Source organism: Benincasa hispida, chromosome 11, assembly GCF_027475165.1.
Source record: "Benincasa hispida cultivar pf3 chromosome 11, pf3_genome.v1.1, whole genome shotgun sequence".
NCBI classification, from domain to species: Eukaryota; Viridiplantae; Streptophyta; class Magnoliopsida; order Cucurbitales; family Cucurbitaceae; genus Benincasa; species Benincasa hispida.
Window position 1 is genome coordinate 89,580,602 of NC_143488.1, and position 22,732 is coordinate 89,603,333.

Genomic DNA, 22,732 nt, shown 5'->3' on the forward strand with positions numbered 1-22,732 from the left:
ATGCTACCTTGAATTACTTTTCAGAGATATATATTATTTTTTTCAAATCAACTTGGAAGAAGAAAACAATTAGGAATATATATTTTTGTTCTTTCCTTCAAATTATTCACAACTTGTTTTTTTTAAAAAAAAAAAAATCAAAGAACTTATCTCATCACATTTCCTAAAAAAATAAAAATAATTGGCATTACATATATAATATAAAGAAACTCATTTGGGTTTCTGAAGTAAGTAATGTTTTAACTCTTTTGTTTATACATAATATAATGTTTGAAAAGGATCAAATCTTATCTCTAAGGTATAAAGGAATGGGGTTTTTAAGATTTAAAATGAGCATTTTATTCTATTAGAATTAGTCTCTTTTCAGCTAACTACCACTAACGTCACGTGACAAACTTTTTAACTTCATTTTTTAAATATATTTATATATTTTTTTTATATAATTAAGGTGAGACAGACAAAGATGCATTTTTTTTAAAAATAATAGTAGAAATTTATTTAAATGCTGTGATACTTATGAGGACATGAATTTAGAACTTTAAAAATATTGTATTGTACTTTATTTATTTATTTTTGCATAATAATATTCACATTTTTATTTTTGAAGTAAACTAATAATAATATTCACGTTCACTACATTTTTTCTTTCGTATCATTTCTTATAATTGTAATCTTAAGTCTTGAATGATGTTTAAAATGTTGATATTGAATGAAAAATCGATGTTTAATTTTATAAAAATTTTAATAGAAATATCCATAAAATATCGATAAATATTTTTAAATAATTATAAAAAAATTCAAAATAAATAATATATTTAATACGATCTTAAAATAAGTTAAGTGTTTATTGTTGATAGTATATTCACATTATTGACCTACATTATTCTCTTTTTCTTTTTTTCGATATTGATACATAAAAATACAGAAATATGAATGAATACTGTTGACACGTTGGTAACAATTTAATATCATATTTAAAATAATTTATTTGGAATATTATTTGTTTATGTCAATTTGGAGGTGCGTTCTGAAAGCCATCAGAAAAATAATATTCAACTTGTGGATTTTGGATCTATCACCTTCACCACTTTCAAGGATGCATGCACTTTCCTTATTGCTTCCTCCATCACGCTGCCTTTCATCAATTTTCAGCGATTTTACTTTCTTACCCTTTTTTTTTTGGCTGAAATTCTATATTATAATTAAAATATGGAAGTTAATATTAATATCGAGATTTTATTTTTATAAATAATAAATTAGACCATATCAATATCGATAAATATTTCTATATAAAAATTATTTAATAAAATGTGTTGTCTAGATTAAGTTATGCATCTTTGTTATTATTAGTGCATTTCTTCATATTGAGATTAATAAATGACATTTATTTTTATGTTATATGAGTATTTATAAAAAATGATATTTATTTTTATGTTATATGAGTATTTATAAAAAAAATATCAAAGATATTCATTAATTTCTATCGATGTCAAATTTTCTAATTTATGGATACACCGATAAACTTATCAAAATATCAACGGATATATTAATACTTGATTTTATATCATGATCCTTATTGAACTTTAAGATTCATTTTATATTATCTTTAAATATTTTAAATGACTATTTTTAATCTCTCAATTAAATAATAATAATTTGGTCCTTCTTTTTATTTTACTTTTTTTTCTTTACAAATTAAAGACATAACTTTGAATATATATAATATATTAATATGAGGTTAATTTTAAGTCACGATCAGGTAGAAGTTCAATTAAAAATTGTATAATAAGAACCAAATTAATTGTTTTTAACCAATTTAAATTAGAGACTAAAATAGTCGTAATAAAATTTAGAAGACCAAGATAAAACAAATATAAAAATATAGAGATAAAATTGAAACAAATTTTAGAACCAAAATAGAATTTAAATCTATTTTTTACTTCTTTCATTTATCATATTTCAATGCTCTCTAACGAACCTTTTACTTTTCATAGGATGTTAACATGCCTTTTTCTTTCCAAAAAAAACACGCCTTTCGAAGATCAAAATTTCCACGGCCAATTTCATACGTTTAGTACTTGAGAAATGTATTTTATTATATTATTATTTTTTAGTTTTAGTTTGACAATATTGAGAGCAAGATTTAGGCTTAATTAGATATTGGTTATAATTTTTAAAATAATCGCTGATTGAATATTTTAAGAAAAATCAATTGTGATTTGAACTAAAAATAGTGTTACGTAAATTTTAATCTTAAACTTGAAAAGAAATATTATAGTATTGGATAAATTAATACTAAATTGTTATGATTTAACTATAATGACTTAAAGTAAATATTTTATTTCAATTATTTTATAACAAATTTACAGAAGATAATTATTTAAAAATTTTATATACTTTAAATTGAAAATAATAATTTATTTCCATCTAAACTATTTGATAATTTTTTTAAAAAAAATTGTAAAAATAATTAGATACTGTAGTAGGCATGAAAATAAAGACATGAAACAATATGTTTTTGTAATTTTATAAAAATTAGTTAGAGAAGAAGACAATTTTTTAGGAAAAATGAATTCAAAAGCTAGTATAATTTGGGTGATTTTATTTTAATATAATAGCAATTGGAGAAATGATTTTAAATAAATTAGTAAATAATTAGATTTACCAATCGACGTTCAGATTTTCCTATTTTTACTTTTGTAAATGTAATTTCAAACGGTGCCTTAGTCAATTGTGATAAGCACATTTGTTAAGCACAAAATTTACGGACATTTATGGTTTAGAAATTGACTTGTAAGATACAATATAATGTGGACTTATATAAATATCACTAAGAGAGAAAATGACATGATATGATTTTTTAATACTTTTTTTTTAGTTTGATAAGATTTGTAAGTTCAACAATTGTTAGGCTAATGGAATGAATGATCTCAATGTTGCTGCGATAATTTTTCTACTTACCTGTCTTCTGGTTGAGGTGGATGTAACTTTGATGTCTTAATAATTATTTTTTTCTTGCTTTTCTAAAATTAATAAAAATAAATATAAAAATAAATTTATAATTTAACTTAAAATATTTTTCTAAAATGGTACATGACTGGATTCACTGGTTTTATATTTGTTAATTACAAATTTAATTAAACTTTCAAATTTGTGTTCTTTTAGTCGACCTTAAAAAGTGTTACTTATTTTTCTCTCAATTTCTTATTCATAATTTTCAAATTTTCAATGTAAACATTGGAATTATTAGCCAATTTCTAAAAACAAAACTATTTTTTTTAAAACTACACTTTTTTGTTTTCAAATTTCGGCTTTGATTTTGAAAACATTCCTCCAATATAGACGTTAATAATAGAAACTAACCGGTGTCTATAGACTTAATTTTCAAAAAAAAAAAAAAAAAAATCAAATGGTTACTAAATGTGAATTAAGTTTTTCATTTTTTTTAATCTAATAGATCACTTAGGCCCCATATGGTAACTATTTTTTTTTTTTGGTTTTTAAAATTAAGCCTAATTCTTATAACAATTTGCATATTTTTTAGTAGAATGATTGAATTCTTCGTCAAATTTAAAACCAAAACAAGTTTTAAAAAGTTACTTTTGCTTAATTTCCAAAATTTGGCTTGGTTTTTTAACCATTGTTAAAAAATAAAAAATAAAGAACAAATTTGGAGGCGGAAATAATGTATATAGACTTAATTTTCAAAAATAAAAAAATAATAATAAAATTCATATGGTTATCAAATAGGTCTTAACTTTACAAATGTTTAATACTTTTAAACTTTCAATTTTTGTTTAATAGATTCCTTACATATTCAAACTTTATAAGAATATTAATTAATATGTTAGATGCAGAAAGCATCTTTTCTTTTATATCTATTGAGACCTTTGAACTTTGTATTTTGTATAAAAAATATTCCTGAACTTTTAAAAGTTATAAAAATATTGTTAAAATTTTAAAAAGAGTTAAAAAAAAAAACCTTTACCCATTAGTGTTATATAGAAATTATTAATATTTTGTTTCAGATGTACATTTAAACTTTCAAAAGTAGCAAAAATACCCTTAAAAACTTTTTTAAGTTTAAAAGTATCCTTAAATATATATACAGAAACCGCTAATACTTTGTTGTAAAAACAACTCTAGTTTTTTTATAATAAAAAAGTTTAAAAAAATGCTCCTACAGTTAGTATATAAAGATCAATTTGTTTGAAATTTTCTTGGGATAGAAGATAACAAATTTTTGAACAAATTATATAGATATCCTCAATTTTTTCATATCAATACTCTCATTTTCTTCTATTTGTCAAATTCTTACACCAATTATCTTAGCAACCAAAATAAAAACCAACCTTTAAGTTAAAACTGAAAATCTCAAAAAATATCAAAATCAAAATGATGTAAAAATCCTAGCGAATAAACTAGAAACCCTTTTGGATGAGAACCCCAAATTCTCAATCATTAAAACTCTCAAATCAATATGATTTCAACCCTAAGGATTGGGTTAGACTCGAATTACCTTAAGATCAAATATCTTGAAACAAGAACAAGTTCCCTAGCTCAAGATTCGAACACTCCATAAGAAGGATGATCAATCTCACTTGAATGTTCTTGGCATGCAACTCAAATGCTTGCAAATTTAAGAAGCACTCCGACTAACCTTGAAAAAGAGCACAAAGGCTAAAACTCAATTCACCATCATCTAACTTTAGTCTTTCCATCAACATTTCCATCACCTTGGAATAATCTTCTACACTCTTACTCCCTTGGTGTAAAGTCTAAAGTCTTTGCGCACACTCTCTCAAGTAATATTTTGGCACAAACCATCTCTTCATGAGTTCTTTCAATTGTAGCCATGTTTCCACGAGACTCTCTTGATGCCTCCTCCTCTTAGAACACACCTTATGTAACGACCCAACCCCCTAGGACTCAATTTAGGTCGTTACTAAACACATGCATGCATGGAACTTAAAACGACATCCTTTTATAGTGAAATAAATGCTAAATAAATAAGTTGAACTCAAAAGACCTTCATTAAATTTAGATATTTAAAACAGACGATAGGGTACCCATAAATCATAAATGATAATAAATAGGTCTGAAAATAAATCTTAATAGTAAGTTTCAAACATCAAATTGAAAGTTGAAAAACATGGAAAGAAATCTAAATAGGAAGCATAAAACTGGTCCCCAGTGGCTCATTCAAGGATTTCTCTTGTCATTCGCCAGTGTGTCATTTTCCTTATCTGAAACATAAATATGAGAAAGGGTGAGTATAAAATACTCAGTAAATAACCCCACTACTGTGGTCGGGCTAGGCATCTATGTCCTCTAGATGTCTACCTCTGGTGGAACATAAAAATTGCTCTAGTCCTCATGGGACACATACATATATGCAAAACTGGTTTCTATTCTACTATAGTTATGTATGCCTACTACCTTTGGTGAATCCCGAAAGAAACACAATATCTGGTGAATCCCGAAGGAAACATAATATTTGGTGAATCCCGAAGGAAACACAATCTGGTGAATCTCAAAGGAAATACAATATCTGGTGAATCTCGAAGGAAACACAATATCTGGTGAATCATGAAGGAAACACAATCTGGTGAATCCCGAAGGAAACACAATACCTAGTGGGTATCTAACTAATCAATAAAGACACTATCACAGTCTCAACATCACAATTATTACAATATAGTTTTATAACATACATATACACCTCAACATCATGGCTATACAGCATGCATATATGCCTCTATATCCTCATATCAAATACACCCTCAGTGAATCAAGTATCACTTCTTACTAGCATACAAATCTCTACATGCACAAATAAATCTTTCAGATTCTCATACAAGAACATATATCGGTCATATTATACTATCCATCTATCATATTATCATTCTGTCATAATATTCATCTATCATGCTAGCATATATCTAGTGTCTGGCCCGTGGGCAGTTCCAGTAGTAAAATTACTTACTTTGATATTAGGTTGAATCAAAAAGCAATTGAATCTTTGTGAAATTCTTCAATCCTTAATCGAGCCAAATATTTGAGCAACTAACCCCTTCTAATCTCCACAATCTTTGAATTAAATCCTAGTACATAAACCAAAATAAAATTTAACCTTTAGGTTCACACCTAAGTGTTTAATCACGCCAAAATCAGCAACAAAACTTAATAACTTAATTCGTATAAATTACATTCAAACTGAACAAGTCACAAAGCCCCAAATCTTACCAAAATTCTTGCCGAAATCACCTTCTGCTTGACAGCACGCTAACAACCTTTTAAACTCCTTCAAACTTTCAAATTCAACCTCCAAAATCACGATTGAAATGATAATTAAACACGTTATTTATTGGGTATTCAAGATCCTCAATAAAACCATGAAAACCATTTAAATCTTATCCCAAAACTACGAACCTCACGACGGTGTTCGACAGAGGACAACGACTGGAAAGGATGTGGACGTCGGCAGTGTGGTAGCCGAAGTTCGTCTAAACCAGAGAGAAAGTGAGAAAGTGGGGGTTTGAAAATTCCATATTTATTTTCTTTTTAATTCTCCACCATATAAATACATAAATAAAATATATATGTATATGTATATCTATATATATATTATTCCCTTTCATTTTCTTAAATTTCCAAACCCATATATATTCTTTCATTTTCTTTTCTTAAATTCCAAAATCCTTATATATATTTCCTTTCCTTAATAAATATGTCATATCAAACTCAAATCTTTCATCTCTTCTCCAATTAATTAAATAAACCTAAAAATAAATTCACCAACTTTAAATCACTTCTTTCCAAAAATTCTAAATCCAAAATTAAATTCTAACTTTCCAAATTAACTTGAGTCCAAATTTACAAATCTTTTTAAGTACTCGATTTAATTACTTCCAAATAAACCAATTATCTTTTCCTAATTCTTTACCTAAAATTTTTCTAATTCTTTACTTAAATTTTGGATCAAAGTTCCAAAATTAAAGAGGGTAAAATCTTAAAATCACAATTTCCTATTTTCCCTTTCAAATTTCACATAAACTCAAAATTTCTTATACAAATAATTCAATTATCTCTTCCAATTAATTTAAAACTCATACTCAAAGAATCCACATTAACTAATAAAACTTCTTCAACTATAACAATTTGTTTCCAAATTCCAAAGATTAGGAAATTAAAACTCAGCAATTTGAGATAATTAACTTAAATTTTCCTAAAAAAATCGGGATGTTACACCTTATCCCACCATGTTTGTGCATACCCCTTAAAATGTGTTATAGAGATAGTTACCTTTTTCTCTTCAAAGAGTTCGTTACCACAAAAAATATGTTATGCCTCAAGTTCCCATTAGAAAAAGTCTTCAGGATCAGATGTATCATAAAATTTTGGAAATTTAACTTTAATGTTTCCAAAAGCTCGATCTCCATAGAGGCTTTCTCTTCTACTTTGTGGCTTTCTATTGTGAAAACCTCCCCTTCCTCTCGGCCCATGCCGCTCCTCTCTCGTGGGTCCATTTATAGTAGGGTCAAAGTTAGATTCATTTTGCTCTGAGTCTTCTTCATCCTTAGGAACCTCCACAACTCGTCTCCTTACTTGGGTATTTTCCATAGCTTAAAACTTTTGTTCTATTCTATCCAATCTTGCATTAATTAAAGTCTCCAAATTTTGCATGATTTCCTCAATGAGTCCTTGTAACTGCCCTTGTGGAACAACTCCATTGCCTGACATTTCAGCAAAATAAAAAATAATTGAAAAAAAAGTGGACCTCATCAATCACTCCCTCACGTGTTTCACTCGATAGGTGACTCGTATTTACGCTCTTTAATGTAGGTGCTCTCCCACAAAAAGGAATTCTCTGAAAAGGACAATGAGCCAAAATTTACAATCAAGATGAGAAGAGCAATCCAAAAATAGACCAAGTAAGAATAGTTGTAAAGTGTTAAACTCAAGTAAAGAACCAATTGAATTCAACAAAAACGAAACTAGAAATCAAGAACCTAATGTTCAGGATCCAACAAACTAGGACACAAAACAACAAGAATATGATATCAAAAATTAAGAATCTAATATTCAAATTCAAAGAATTATGCAAGATGAATAAAGATGACAAACTATTAGATAAATCAGTGATAAAAAGGAAACAAAGAATTAGGAATAAAAAACTAAAGACACTAATTTTATTAAAACTTCAATTTGATCTTAGAAAAAAAATGCACTTCTAAAACAACTAATCTTCCATTATGAATTTGAGCAGCTTAAAATTCATGAAAATTGAGCTGCTTAATTGATGTACGTGCTTAACCTAGTTGCTTGACATGCCTGCTTCCATTTTTCCCTCATCAACCTCACGTTCTGCATCTTTTTCCTTTTTTCCCAACCGTCTTCTTTGGTTTTCTTTGGTTTTTTTTTTTTTTTTTTTTTTTGGCTTTTCCAATTCCAATTCTCCAGCAAACTCTGCCACACCCACCGTCCACTCAATTTTCTTCCAATTTCGATTTCTTTTGGTTTTTTTTTTAACAACCCCAGATTTCAGTACCTTGGGTTTCTCAATTTTTTTCCTAATTTGCAAGTCTGCAGATTGAACCCTAATTAAAATGGACTCAACACAAAAAGTAATTGAATAAAATATATATCTAATCTAGAGCCTAGGCCCTAATACCAATGATATGAAAATTCAATTAAAATGGACTCAACACAAAAAGTAATTCAATGAAATATATATCTAATCTAGAGCCTAGGCCCTAGTACCGAATGATATGAAAATTCTAGAATTTGAAAATTAATAACCCAAATATTGAATCTCTAATATTAAATTCTAAAATTTCCAATCAATTTGACAACAATCCCAAAGGAAAAGATCAGATTTGGATTAGCTTTGATCGAAGACCAAGAGATAAGAAAAACTAGTTCCTTACTCCAAGTTTCAACACTCCACAAGCAAGATGATCAGATTTACTTGAATGTTCTTGGCTTGTAACCTTTTTTCAAGAATTGCAAAAGTGACGATGAACCTCTGCCATCTACCAGAGAATTTTCATTGAAAGAAAAACCCTATAACTCAGACATCCAAAACTGACATTTTGTCCTTTTTTCATCTCCTTTAAACTCATCCTACTTAATTAAAGGACTTAAAAAGTCCATTCTACCCTCAACTCAAAAAGAACTAAAAACCCAAACAAAACATATATGGGTCCAATAATGAAAATATCCAAAAAGTTAATGTATGTTTTCAAATTAAAATAAATAAACAAAGTTCAATCGGTTTCATCTTGTAGCATCAATTGAAACCAATTATAAAGTTTTTTATCGTATGTTTCTACTTGAATCCTCTCAATTGAGTCCACCTCCACTTGAATGTGAGAATTCAATGCTAACTGTAGCTTTTTGGCTCTTGAGCATGTGATCACTACTACAAAATTTACATTACTCGACACTTGTAGTTTTTAATTACTTGATGTTTCATGGAAAAAACGTCAAGTAATGACCTTTTAGAAAAGAAAATGTCAAGTAAAAGGGTTAAAAAAGTGGAGATTAATGGAATTTTTTGGATATTTTCACACAAACTATTACTTGACACGTTTTTCGTGTTAAGTAATATAAGATCTTGCTTGACACATTTTTCGTGTCAAGTATAAGAAGCACTTTCTTGACATATTTTTCGTCTCAAGCAAAATATAAAAAATAATATTTTTTAATCTTTACTTTTTGTTTCCCTCTCTCCCCCATTTTCATTTCCCTCTCAAATTTGGTTTCCCTCCTACCAAAATTATCAAATAAAATATAAAAAATAATTAATTTATTATTTTAAACAAGTAAAAGGGTTAATATTATAACAAATTATAACATACTTTCAATGCATGTTGCATGCTTTTTATGGTGGGATTTTAAATCTAAATGGCATAATGTATGCATATACAAGATTTATTTAATTATAACATACATCCAGTGCATAAATAATTAAACATAGCTTGATATGGTTTTAGTTTTAGCAAAACAAGCAAACAAAAGCCTAACTATTACAAAAATAGCTTCAACACCGCTCGAACCGCTCCAAACCGCTTGAACCGAACCAGCAGAGTCTGAATCGAACCAAGCACAAACCATTTGAAGCTGAACCAGATCAGACCTTAAGAGAACTGGTCAAACCGACTGCTCTTGCTCTCGCTCACTATCTTGCTAAGGCTGATCATTTAGCATTGAAGACCATCGTCATGCATTTTGCCTGATCGTTTAGTGTTTGCTTGATCGTTTAACAACCAATGCATATCGCCTAACTAAGCTATATAATCGCATAGTATTTTCTTTCTATCGCATAGTGTCATCGTCTAGTGCTGAAGGACGCTACACAATCGCTTAGTGTCCAACACTATTGTGTAGCTCCATCGTTTAGCACAGACATTTACTACACGATTGCTTAGTGCCATCGTCTAGTGCATCGTCTTGATCGTTTAGCGCGCGCACAAGGTAAGCGATCGCTTTGCTAACGCATAGCTCTCGACGCATCGCCTAGCTGCCGTGCATAGGTAAATGATTGATTAATGCTATCGCTTAACATTTCCACGTATCGCTTAGCTGTCACGAGGTAAACGATCGCTTAGTGCTATCGCATAGCGACTCAATGCATCGCTTAGCTCCCGATCAAAGGTAAACAATCGTGTAGTGCTATCGCTTAGCTCCCACCCGAAGCTACACGATCGTGTAGTGCCATCGTATAGCAATATAACGCATCGCCTAGCTCCCGCAGGTACACGATCGTCTAGCGCACCATACCTAAACGATCAATGCCCCAAGCTACATGATCGTTTAGCTTTTTCTTCACATCGTCTAACGTATGAAGCTAAACGTTCGTTTAGCTACTGAAGCTCAACAACGATATGAACAGAGACTGATTTTTTGGAATCTGCAATTTGGCCTCTTCATTTGTTTCTTCGAATTACAGCTTAATTTCAACCCTAATGATTCCAAATAAATTACAGACTCTTGGTAAGACATATAAGCTCATCAAACAAGAGCCAATTACAAATATAAATGAGAAATCAAAGCGAAATTAAAAGCCAAAACTCAAAAAACCATATCAGTACAGTAGTTTCATATTTTCATATAAAACACCTACCAAACCAAAATTAATATGAATTGAATGCTTATATGATGCTTTGATATCAACTGTTGGGTTGGTACCAGCACGCAGCGGAAGCGACAAGGATCGATAAGCACTCCAATTCATTAATTTTGGCAGAAAAGAAAACATGCTTAAAAAGAATTTAATGGGTTTCAAGAACATACCTTTGAAGAACCTTTGAAATCTTGATTTCCAACTGCTAAATCCTCCAAATTTTTGTGCAGACCACCACAAGATCTTCTTTACTATTCTCTTGGTACTGTAGATTGAGTTGTGGGACTCAAAATAAGCTGGAATCTAAGGGAATTTGGAGAATGCTCACTACAACAACCCAAAATGAAGAACACATTCTTCTATCCGAATTTTTCAGAAAAATTCAATCGGTTGCAATCCTTCAACTCCACTCCAATTTCTTCAATATATTGCAAACTATCATGCAAAGAGATTTGCTGCATGGGATGCAAAGTTGAAGATAATGGGTTATTTGTGAGCAACTTTAAGATGAAGTTGAAAAATCATTTTTTCTTTTTGTGTAATTTTCTATTTCCAAAATCTATTTTGATTTTAAAATCATATTTTAATTCTAAAATCAAAATTTATTAATTTTACAAATTAATTTCATAAATTAATTTTCTAATAAAATTAATAAATAATTATTTAAACAATTTAAATAATTCTAATTAATTTAATATCTAATATTAAATTAATTTTACACAAATTTATCTTCATATATTTAAATCATATTTAAATATATATTCTCATAATTCTGTTTGATCCTAATTTGAACGTTTCAAATTAACTTATCACGCTACTCTAGAGCTAATCCATTTTCGAGCTACTAGAGGGACCTCATGGACCTACAAATCATGGGCTCCAACGATCCAAGATTAATTGGCTAAACTCATTAGATCAATCTAACCCCGATTCGTTAACTAAAGGGTCACTCCACTAAAGCCCATAGTTGAACGCCCCTCACTGTAGATATATTATGTTTACTTGATATAACCATGATTAGTAAGTCAACCATTCACAGGTTGTTCGTAATAACGGCTGGGTCAAATCTCCGTTTTACCCCTGAAATTACATCTTGTTTCTTAAGTGCCCATTGATCCCCTGATTAACAATTGTTTTGTGATTCAATCAACAAAACCAAGTCCCTCTCGAGTCAATGAAAGGGCGGGGTCTCTTGTTCAAGACCCAAAATCGGCACTTAAGGGAACAACCTCTCTACTATCCCTAAAGCGGGTAGGAGTGAATTTCATCTTACACCCTATGTCTCTAGCTATTTATCCGGTCTTATCCCTGAAACGAGAGGTTTATTGAGCCGATGTTATTGAGCCAACCCTCACTTATGCAAATCTAAGGATAATTCCAAATAAATAGGAGTTTATAGTTAGCTCAGGATTAAGGTCAAGTTACCTAGGTCATTGCTTTGAAATAGTCAGTCTTAAACAGTAAACAACGTTATAAAGTAAGAGTGACTAATTTCGTGGTCCGATCTTGTACAAACCCTTTTGCACAACGACTCCCCAACTTCTTATGTCCTAACATGAACGAATTAGGATCACTTCATTTGTAGCACTTTACAACTCCTTGTAACAACTACAGAGCAGGTCGCATCCAATAGTGTTACCAGAATAAGGTACACAACTTTATTCATATACTATAGATCATTTTAACTATTTACTCGAACCTGATCTACCTTTATGTCTCCACATAAAGTTCAAGTACTCATCTAATAGTCAAGGGACTTTTAGGTTTATTGGATTTCTCATAAGCAATACATCTATTCAATAACATCTTTATTGAATTTTCAGAATAAGTTCCATTGTTTACAAACCACGAGTTTTTGGTCATAAAACCCAACATTTGACACATTTCCTGTCAAAATCCATCTCAAAAGTAAATAGAGATCTCATGAGTTCATCAAGTTTCAAATTAGCAATAACTTGAGCTTCTTCTATAGTAGTTACATTCATATTAGATCTCTTAGGCAGAGATCCAAAAACTTTTCTAACCAGTTTCTCTTCTGAGATCTTCTCACCTAAGGTAAAATATTCATTAGCAATGTCAAGTAAGCGGACATTAAATTCAACAATATTTCATCTTCAAGCATTTTCAAACTTTCAAAATTGGTAGTCAACAACTGAATTCTAGACATCTTGACTCTCGATGTTCCCTTATGAGTAACAACCAAAATATCCTGAGCTTCCTTGGCAGAGATACATGTGTTAACCAGACGAAAGATATTTCTGTCCACACCATTAAAGATAGTATTAAGGGCACCAAAATTTCCTAGGCATGCTTTGTCCTTAGCATTAGTCCATTTGACTTTAAGTTTCGGAGCATTTCCAATATTAGGAACAATAATATGAGGAGGAGTCCATCTAGTTACCACTGCTTTCCAAGTCGTGTGATCAATTGACTTTAATAAGACCGTCATTCTAGCCTTCCAATATGAGTAGTTTGTTCCATCCAAAATTGAAGGATGTGCGGTAGACCTATCTTCTTTGATTCCTTCCATTTGAAGAAATTCGAATCAAAATACCAGAAGTAATTGTGACCCTCTCTGATCAATTGAAATAAGAGTTATCTAACACATGACAAAACTTTTTACACATGATGTTACAACATTTCCACAGATAAATGCATAAAACAAAAGACCAAAACAGAACACAGAGTTTGATAATCAATTCAGTGCAATACCACCAATGACTAGGGGATAGTGTACCCATGGAAAGATATATTCACTAAAATAAAGTCAAGCAATTACAATGATGTACTTATATGTAAATAACAACAATTACAGTGACATTCGAATAGCCCAATCTAGAGAACGATCACTTAGACTCTCCCTATGTGTGAGACTCTCTCTCAATGAAACTTAGGCTTCCTTTAAGTGTGAAATCCCCTCACCTACAATATATTTAGGCTCCCTCTAAGTATAAGAATATGAATGAATGATCACTTAGGCTTTCCCAAAGTGTGAGACTCCTTCTCAATCGTGATCTTTCAACCATCTAGCGAATACTACTCCACTTGTTGAACTTAGGCTCCCCTTAAGTTTAAGAATCCATTCATAAGATGATAAAGAACAAACCAATAAGATCTAGAGTAAGTCTCAAGATCTACAACAACACAATCTTCTCTGATGAAAGATTGACATGCACTTGTGGTTCGAGAGAAAACGTACAAGATAATCGACTTCAAAGAATCTTAAAAAATGACCAACCCTAAAATTGTACAAAATTCTATATATATATGGGTATCTTTGAGAGTATCTTTCTCGAAAGAATAAATAAACTCTGCAAGGAAAAATACAACAGACAACGAAATTTGGAGAATCCTACTGACAAATAAGGAAAAAATCTTCTGCAGAATCTGTTATCTATCACGTTAGATATCATTGAGAATGTCATGGTGTGTTGTGAAACATGTTACTGAAATATGTTGTTCAAGTTTTGCCTGTGATAAATAAGCCAATCATACTGCATTAACAAATACCTTTAACATATATTATTCACACCCAAATGAAATCTCCTTCCTTTAATAGAGAAAATGTTTATGTTAGTATGGTTTGACTGTATATATAATCAGATATACCAGTGGCATAAAATTTGACAAAAATATCTTGACTCTATTCCCTTAAACATTTTTTTAATCATTTTCACTCTCAAGTCGGATATTTTTAGTTGGGGGATATTTTTTTTTGTAGGTATTTGTCATAATTTTCCATTTATATATGTGTGTATATATTAAAACATGATTGTTGATCCAAGTCCAAAATGGGCTTGTACACAAATGGCCTACGGATCTTTTTTCCCTCCATAACTTGACACTAGGGTCAACGTCGGCTCTATTAGGTTCGGAGTCAATTTCAAGTCATTTTTAGCTGTCTCACATTTTAAAATAGTAAGTTTTATATATAAACAAAACAATAATAATAATACAAAATACAATATAATAAACAAAACTAAATTGATTTTATAAATATACATTCACTTATTTGGGCATGTGAATAATTTCCCAATATGTTTTCACCATAGACTAAAAATTCTTTACATTTAAATTCTGAATGATATTTGAAATGAATACATCAATGTTTATGCATCTTCAACTCTATAATATTGCAGCAATGGAGCTTTGGATGAAGATTCCAATCCACAAACACCTTCTAATTCCTTCCATTCTTCTTCTTTTGCTTTTCCCCACAATATGCCATAGAATCCAATTGATATTATGATTGCTCCAATTATGCTGCACAAACATTTAGAAACATGGTCACAAAAACCAAACATTTTATTAATGTTATTAGCAGCACAACTTAGATAGGTCATGATCAGTATACCTTAAATGGATTGAGGCACAACCTCTTTACGAATATGTTAAATGTTTAAGTTTCCAAATCTATATGTCAATGAATTCAAAAAAGAGAAAAAACAATACACAAAACTATATAGAAGGATCATCATTCAAAATTCAAAAATTGTGATTGAAGCTTTGTTTACAAAATATTCGGATCACCAATACTAATTTGTTTTGATCTCTAATATTGAGAGACTCAATGTGCGTATTTATTCTATTTTGGTGTTAAAACTCATAAAATTTATAAATTACAATCATGAAGTCTAAATTATAATTTTACATGTCTCTCTCTACTATTAACTCTCTTATATGAATTAAAGACAAAAAAGGTACCTACTAAACAAATGTTGGTTGATTTAACCCAACATAAATTAGATTAATACGAGAAGGAATATATATATAGAGAGAGAGTTAGACAAAATAAAACCACACAGTACAATATATTATTAAAATAAAACCACACAGTACAATATATTATTTTTAACACCCTATATCAATCAAATCTTTTAATTTCTACAATTTAATCTAGTCCATCTTATTTAAATCAACCAACACTTATTTATCAATCAGGTATGTCATATGTCATTATTAGGTTAGTATTTTTGATAATTAAATTACGTCGAACCATATATTTTAAAGTTTAGATACTATCAAGAATAGTTGACCTTCCAAGATGAAGATCATCACCCAGGAGAATGGCACCCATAGCAGCAGCAATAGCAATGGACAATGGCCTAAAACTAGACACATAAACAGGGCCCTTCAAGTTTAGTCCCCATGTGTGGATGGCAGCCACAAAAGACTGCCCCATCAAACCCTACATATATAAAAACAAAAATTGGTTTATTTATTTATTAATTAATTACAAAATTAACCATATATTAATAAATATAATCATTAATTTTAATCTTACCGAGTTCAAAATTAATAGAAAACTGATTGGATTTGTTAGCTTCCAACCGCTGATTTCTGTTTCTGCTATCAAACAAATTGGCGCTGTTAAAACTGCCTGGATAACGTAGTATACTGCCACCACACTTACCTCATCTGGGTAAATTTTTATGATTTGGGTCTGTCATTTTGTTAAAATCACTATTAGAACAATATGGACTCTCATTTTGGTGCAAATATTACTCTTTTATTTATTTATTTATTTATTTTTTAATTTTTTAATCTTAGACCAAGTCTAAACTTTTTTAAATAATAATATCTCATGAGTAGAAATAGTATTTATAAACTTAATTTATAAAAACCAAATTGTTATTGTTGTTTGATAATTGTTTGGGACCCATTTGGTGACCATTTTGTATTTTGTTTTTGTTTTTGAAAATTAAGCCTATATCACCAACATTTTTTTTATCACGATTTATATCATCCTTAAGTACAATGATTCAATTCTTAGCCAAATTCCAAAAACAAAAACAATTTTTTAAAAGCTATTTTTTTCAGTTCTCAAAATTTTGACTTTGTTTTTCAAATAATTGGTAAAAAGTAGATAACAAAGGAAGAAATTTGGAGGAGAAAGTAGTGTCCATATGCTTAATTTTAAAAAATGAAAACAAAAAACAAAGTGGTTACCAAACAGGGTTTTGATTTTTGGTTTTTAGTTTTTACAAATTGTGTTTATTTTACTCACAATTGCAAATATTTACATGAACTTTTGAATAACCAATTTTCAAATTGAAAATAAAAACAAGTTTTTGAAAACTATTTTCTTAGGTTGTTCTTTGATAACTATTTGATTTTTTAATTTTTAGTTTTTGAAAATTGTACTTGTTTTCACACAATTTCTTACCCGTTTTAATATTTGTTATGTAAAAATATGAACTATGAACAAATTTTTAGAAGCAGAAGCTTTTTGAAACTAATTTTTAGTGTTCAAAATTTGACTTTGATTTTGAAAACATTTCTAAAATATAAACAACAAAACATAAAAACTAATAGATGAAAGTGGTGTTGGTAAGTTTAATTTTTTAAAACCAAATATAAAAGACAAAATGTTATCAAATAAGGCCTTAGTTTTCAAATTTTTGTTGTGATTTTTCTCCTAAAATCTAGACAACAAAACATAGAAATCAATAGATGTAAGTGTTGTTTATAGCTTAATTTTAAAAAACAAAAAATTATGATTCCATTTGGTACCATTTGGTTTTTTTTATTTTTGTTTTTAAAAATTAAGCCCATAGATACTACTTCCATTTCTAAATTTCTTCATTTATTATCTACTGTTTGTCATTGGTTTAAAAAACCATTTCAAAATTTGAAAACTAAGAAAAAGAAGTTTTAGAAAATTATTTTTTTATTTTAAAATTTGGCTTAGAATTCAACTTTTGTACTTAAGAAATATGTAAAACATAGTAAGAAATATAGAAGAAATATGTTCAATTTTCAAAAACCAAAAACCAAAAACAAAATTATTACTAAATTGGACCTAAATAGTTTCCAAACATTGCAATTTTAATTTTTTTTTTTTTTTTTTTTTTTTTGGCTTTTAGTAGTTATTTTGATTATTCATTAAGTTTATGTTTATATACTTAAAACGTTGAAAAAATGTTTTAAAAAAGTGAACAATAAAAACAAAGGGAACTAGATATAAACAAACCTATAAAAGAAAAACCATTTTTTTTGTTTTTTTTCAAGAATATTTTATAGTTTAGGAATAATTAGGGAGGTGTTATTTTGGAAAAGAGAATTACCTGAAGAATGTACCAAAAGGAGTTGGAAAGGTATTGAAAAACAAAACAAAGGCCACCCATTATCCAATTGGGCTGTGGATGTGAAGAGCCCAAAGGGGGATTTTGATAAAGGCCCAATTCTTTTGGGCCATGAGAATATGGGTTTGATATGACAATTGGGCCTTTGTACAAAACCACTACCAAAGCACCTGATATGGACACTGCCGACCCCACTATTTTCACTATGCTGCTGCTTCTTTTCATATCTATCTTTTCCATCCTAACCATAGAGAAAAGTAGTTTAGAGAGTTATTAACTCCAAGTAAAGTGCTTGGAATTTAAAAGAAGTTAGATACAAGCTAAATATATATGCTACATGGTCTCTAATCTTTTAGGCAATTCTTGATTTGGTCTTGGTCAATTAGAGCCCGAGAAATGGATATATGATTAAGTTATTGTTTTATTAATATATATTAAGAATAGGAGTGAGCATGGACACTCAAGAAACTTATCCGAATGATCGAAATTGGCCGAACCGAACATTAAAAGTCGAATTTTCAGCTAGATAGGTCAGGGTCGATTTTTTCAAAACACTGAAAAAGATCGTCCAGCACCGATCGTCAGTTGCTCTGAACCCGACCGCTACCAACCCATTTTTTAAATATATATTAATTAAATATATAATATAATAAAAAAAATAAATATAATATATTAAATGTTAGTATAATATAAAAGGCCAAAAGTTAATAATAATTGGCAGATGATAAGCCCCAACTCCAAGGCCCAATCCACCTCACGAAAATGGAAAAATCTGAAGGAATTGAATCTTGCAACAGAAACTTTGTGAACGCCTTGCATTTCGCAATCTGAATTTTACATTAAAAAATTCAGTATACTAAAATAGAATATAAACATGTAATAGAGCATGCTTTAGGAAAATGATTAGAACCATTCTTACTTTTGTAGATTCTCAAGCTTCACGAACACTCATTTACTTACCTTAAGATGGGAAGGAGTGAATTCCATCTTGCATTATTATGTTCCTAGCACCCCATTCGGTCTTGTCCCTAAAATGGTAGGCATATAGGATCGGGGAACTGGCCATCCTCACCCATACAAATCAAAAGACAATCCCTCGTGAATAGGAGTTCATAATATACTCGGGATTAAAACTAAGTTTCCTAGGTCATTCTATTGAAATAGGAATCTAACTAGTTAACGGTGTTACATCTAGTGGTTACTATTTTGCGGCCCAATCTTATGTAAACTCATTGCATAGAATACCTCCACTCGCATGTCAATTACACGAATGCATTGGATCATTGTGTTTGTATCATACAAAGTGGGTCATGTCCATAGTGTTACCAGGATGAGGGACCCAGCCTTATCCCTATACTATAGTTCCTTCAGGCTGTATTTTGAATATTGATCCATGTATGTCTTCACATACAATTCAAGACTCACAAGGTAGCTTTGAATGTTAGTTTATTGGGTTTAGGGTTATTAAGACAAAAGTAAACAAACAACACAAACAATAACATTTATCGAATTAACATCTATAATTCTTATTATAAAGAGGATTGTTCATCAAGTTTGGGAATCTACAAAGGTAAGAATAATTCTAATCTTTTTTCCTAAAGCATGCTATATTACATGTTTATATTCTGTTTTAGTATACTTAATTTGTTTATGTAAAATTTGAATTCGGGATGCAAGGTGTTCACAATACTTCCGCTGCTGGATTTGATCCCTTCAATTGGCATGAGAGCTAATTTCTTGCATCTACGTTCTTCGTATTTTTTGAAGAAACAAAATCAGTTTAGAGGTGGGTTTAATATTCTGCATTTGGAATGTTTGAATGTCGGTTTGCAAGATTGGATGTTTTCGATTTTGGGATGTAGATTACTTTTAATTTGATTAAATTGTAAGGGTCCATTGTATTTTTTGGGCAATTTAATTATTGCTTCAAGTCTGTAAATCCATGTCAGTCGAAAGAGAAATGGTGAAGAGATTGGAAAGAAATGGAAGTATTCGGGGCAAGTTCAAAGCCAAAAACGATGTGAACAATAACCTTTTGCTGCTGAATGTCACTACGTTGCTATAACAACATTGCAATGCTACAAGGCAGATGCAACACAAAGTAGTCGTAGCATTGCAATGCTGCCTTCAGCATTGCAATGTTCCAAGTTTCGATGGAGTGCCGGCGGCGCGCGCAAGGACGGTTCAATTGCTGCTATGACCTGATTCCCTTTGTATTATTTAATTAATATTAATTAACTAAATTAATATAATAGTTATATTAATTTAATCAATTAATTTTACATTAGGGTGCCAAAATCAGTCTAATTTTTGTTGTTAAATTAATTTAATTATGCATTTGGATGGATGTTTAAATTAATTTTTAAATTTATATTACATATTGTATGTCATATAGATTAAAAAATACCCACCTTTGGATAAACATGTACATGCATCATAAATAAATATAAAGGATTATATTTTATAGATGTATGATGTATCACGATATAAGTGTTATGTTAGTGATGTATGATTAACCTAAGCATGTCCATGCATCATACTATATATTAAAATTTTTATAATAAGTAGTAAAATGATGTACGTGAATGCTTGTTTTTTATGTATGACTTATATAAGTATTATATTTATCAAATGAAAATGGAATTTGCATTGAGCATGACATTACTTAGATAAATATAATTATTGTATTTAATCGATGTCTTTAGATGAAAATTTAAAGGTTTAATAAAGCGTTAAAATATAAGTGTGATAGTTTTAATGAGATAGTTTAAAATCTATAATCAAGAGTTTAAAATCTATAATCAAGAGTTGCATACAAACATAGGTTCAAATTAATTTTAAATAGTTTAAAATTAATTAAGCCAGACCTATGTTTTTTCTAATGGGGTTAGGAATAGGTTAATCTTTTTAATTTGTTTTAATAGGATTAAAATAAATTTAATTAAAAGATTAAATTTATAAAATAATTACCCATAAAAGATCTTTGTCTAAGGAAGGTTTTGTCTAGGATGGGATATTTAAATTGATGGAAACGGAACACCTCTACCTGGGAACCAGCCTAGAAGGTGAATTGGGCAAATATTTTATAAGCATGCAATAAGTGATTGATTTAATTAAAAGAGTTTAATAAATGAAATCAAATCTTGTTAAATTTTTCAATATAAATGTTATATTGAGCAAATTTAAAAGGACTTAGATAAGTTCATTAGCCAAGTTTTAACAAAGTATAATAAAATCCTAAAAATATTAAAATACTTTAGTGGGAGGATGTTGGTATATGTGATATATCAAAATTCAACTCTCACGTCCCTAAGAGTTCACACCATGAAATTCATGCCTGACTTTGTGTTGCCCCAGGTATAACATCCTTTCAGAAAGTATTTGCATGGGTCAATAACAAGGTGAATGAGGAAAATGTTCATAGTAAGTGGGAAAGGGACGTGTGTCAATGTATCCTACAGTCTCCTCCATTAGGTTACACCATGAGATTCCTATGGTCTGCCTACGTGTCATCCTGGAGCGACCATCCCTTTGGAGGGTCTGATCATGTGGGTTGAATAACGCAAACTCTAGCAATGGATAAGGTTTCTTAGGTTAATCTTCAACGGATGTTTTTTTCCCTTTGATAGCCTATTGAAGCGTACCTCTGAAATCTAAAAATGGGAGGGTCGCACTTACTGGATGAATTAAGTTAGTTAATGAATCCTTGACCGAAATAATGGTAGCTAAAAGCTATAGGAATAAGAGTTATTTTGGTGTTAGTGATTAGCTGAGATTATTTGAATACAAGGGAGGAGTAGCTGATCACTCTTCAATGGTGTTACTCTAAACCTCTGAAGTATCATTGCAAAAACAAAAATCAATATTTTAATTAGGATTCTATGATTACATATGTTTTTGCTAAATTGATTGGATTATTAAGTAATGGGTTATGACAAATATAACTAATACGGTCAATTGATTATTGTATATTTTAGCTTGTCTTCCACAATCATATATTTGCTTAAAAAAGAGAAATTAACCAGTGAAAACTATGCGACATGGAAATCTAACCTGAATACGATTCTGGTTCTTGATGATTTGCATTTTACCTTGATAGAGGAATGTCCTCCAATCCCTACTCGAAATGCATCCCAAGCATTGGAGGATACTTATGACCATTGGACGAAGGCATGAGGCCATGATGTCTTCATGTATGTCTTCATGTTAGATCATGGAGTCCCTCCAGGAGATGTTTGGATAACCGTCCATTTAGATCTGGCATAAGGCCCTCAAGTACATTTACAATGTGTGCATGAAAGAAAGGGAATAAGTGAGAGTACATGTTCTCGACCTGATGATCTAGTTTAATGTCGTTGAAACAAACGATGTTGGTCATCGACGAGCAAAGTTAGGTGTCCTTTATTTTAGAATCTCTTCTGAAGAATTTCTTCAATTTCGCAAGAATGCGGTTATGAATAAAATACAGTCCAATTTGACTACCCTTTTAAATGAGTTCCAAAATTTTGAGTCCCTTATG

General features: G+C 29.9%; 1 protein-coding gene across 1 annotated transcript in view; it reads right to left on the reverse strand.

Moving 5' to 3' along the window:
* Positions 1-15,095: 15,095 nt before the first annotated feature.
* The window catches only part of LOC120091753 (WAT1-related protein At5g40240-like), a 102,345-nt gene continuing 94,708 nt past the window's right edge, over positions 15,096-22,732 (reverse strand). Inside the window, exons 4-7 of the mRNA XM_039049872.2 lie at positions 18,196-18,454; positions 16,413-16,571; positions 16,165-16,316; positions 15,096-15,391 (exon numbers count right to left, since the gene is read on the reverse strand). Of these exons, the coding sequence (XP_038905800.1) occupies positions 15,238-15,391; positions 16,165-16,316; positions 16,413-16,571; positions 18,196-18,454 (724 nt within the window). The 3' untranslated portion in view covers positions 15,096-15,237. The remainder of the gene's footprint in view (positions 15,392-16,164; positions 16,317-16,412; positions 16,572-18,195; positions 18,455-22,732) is intronic.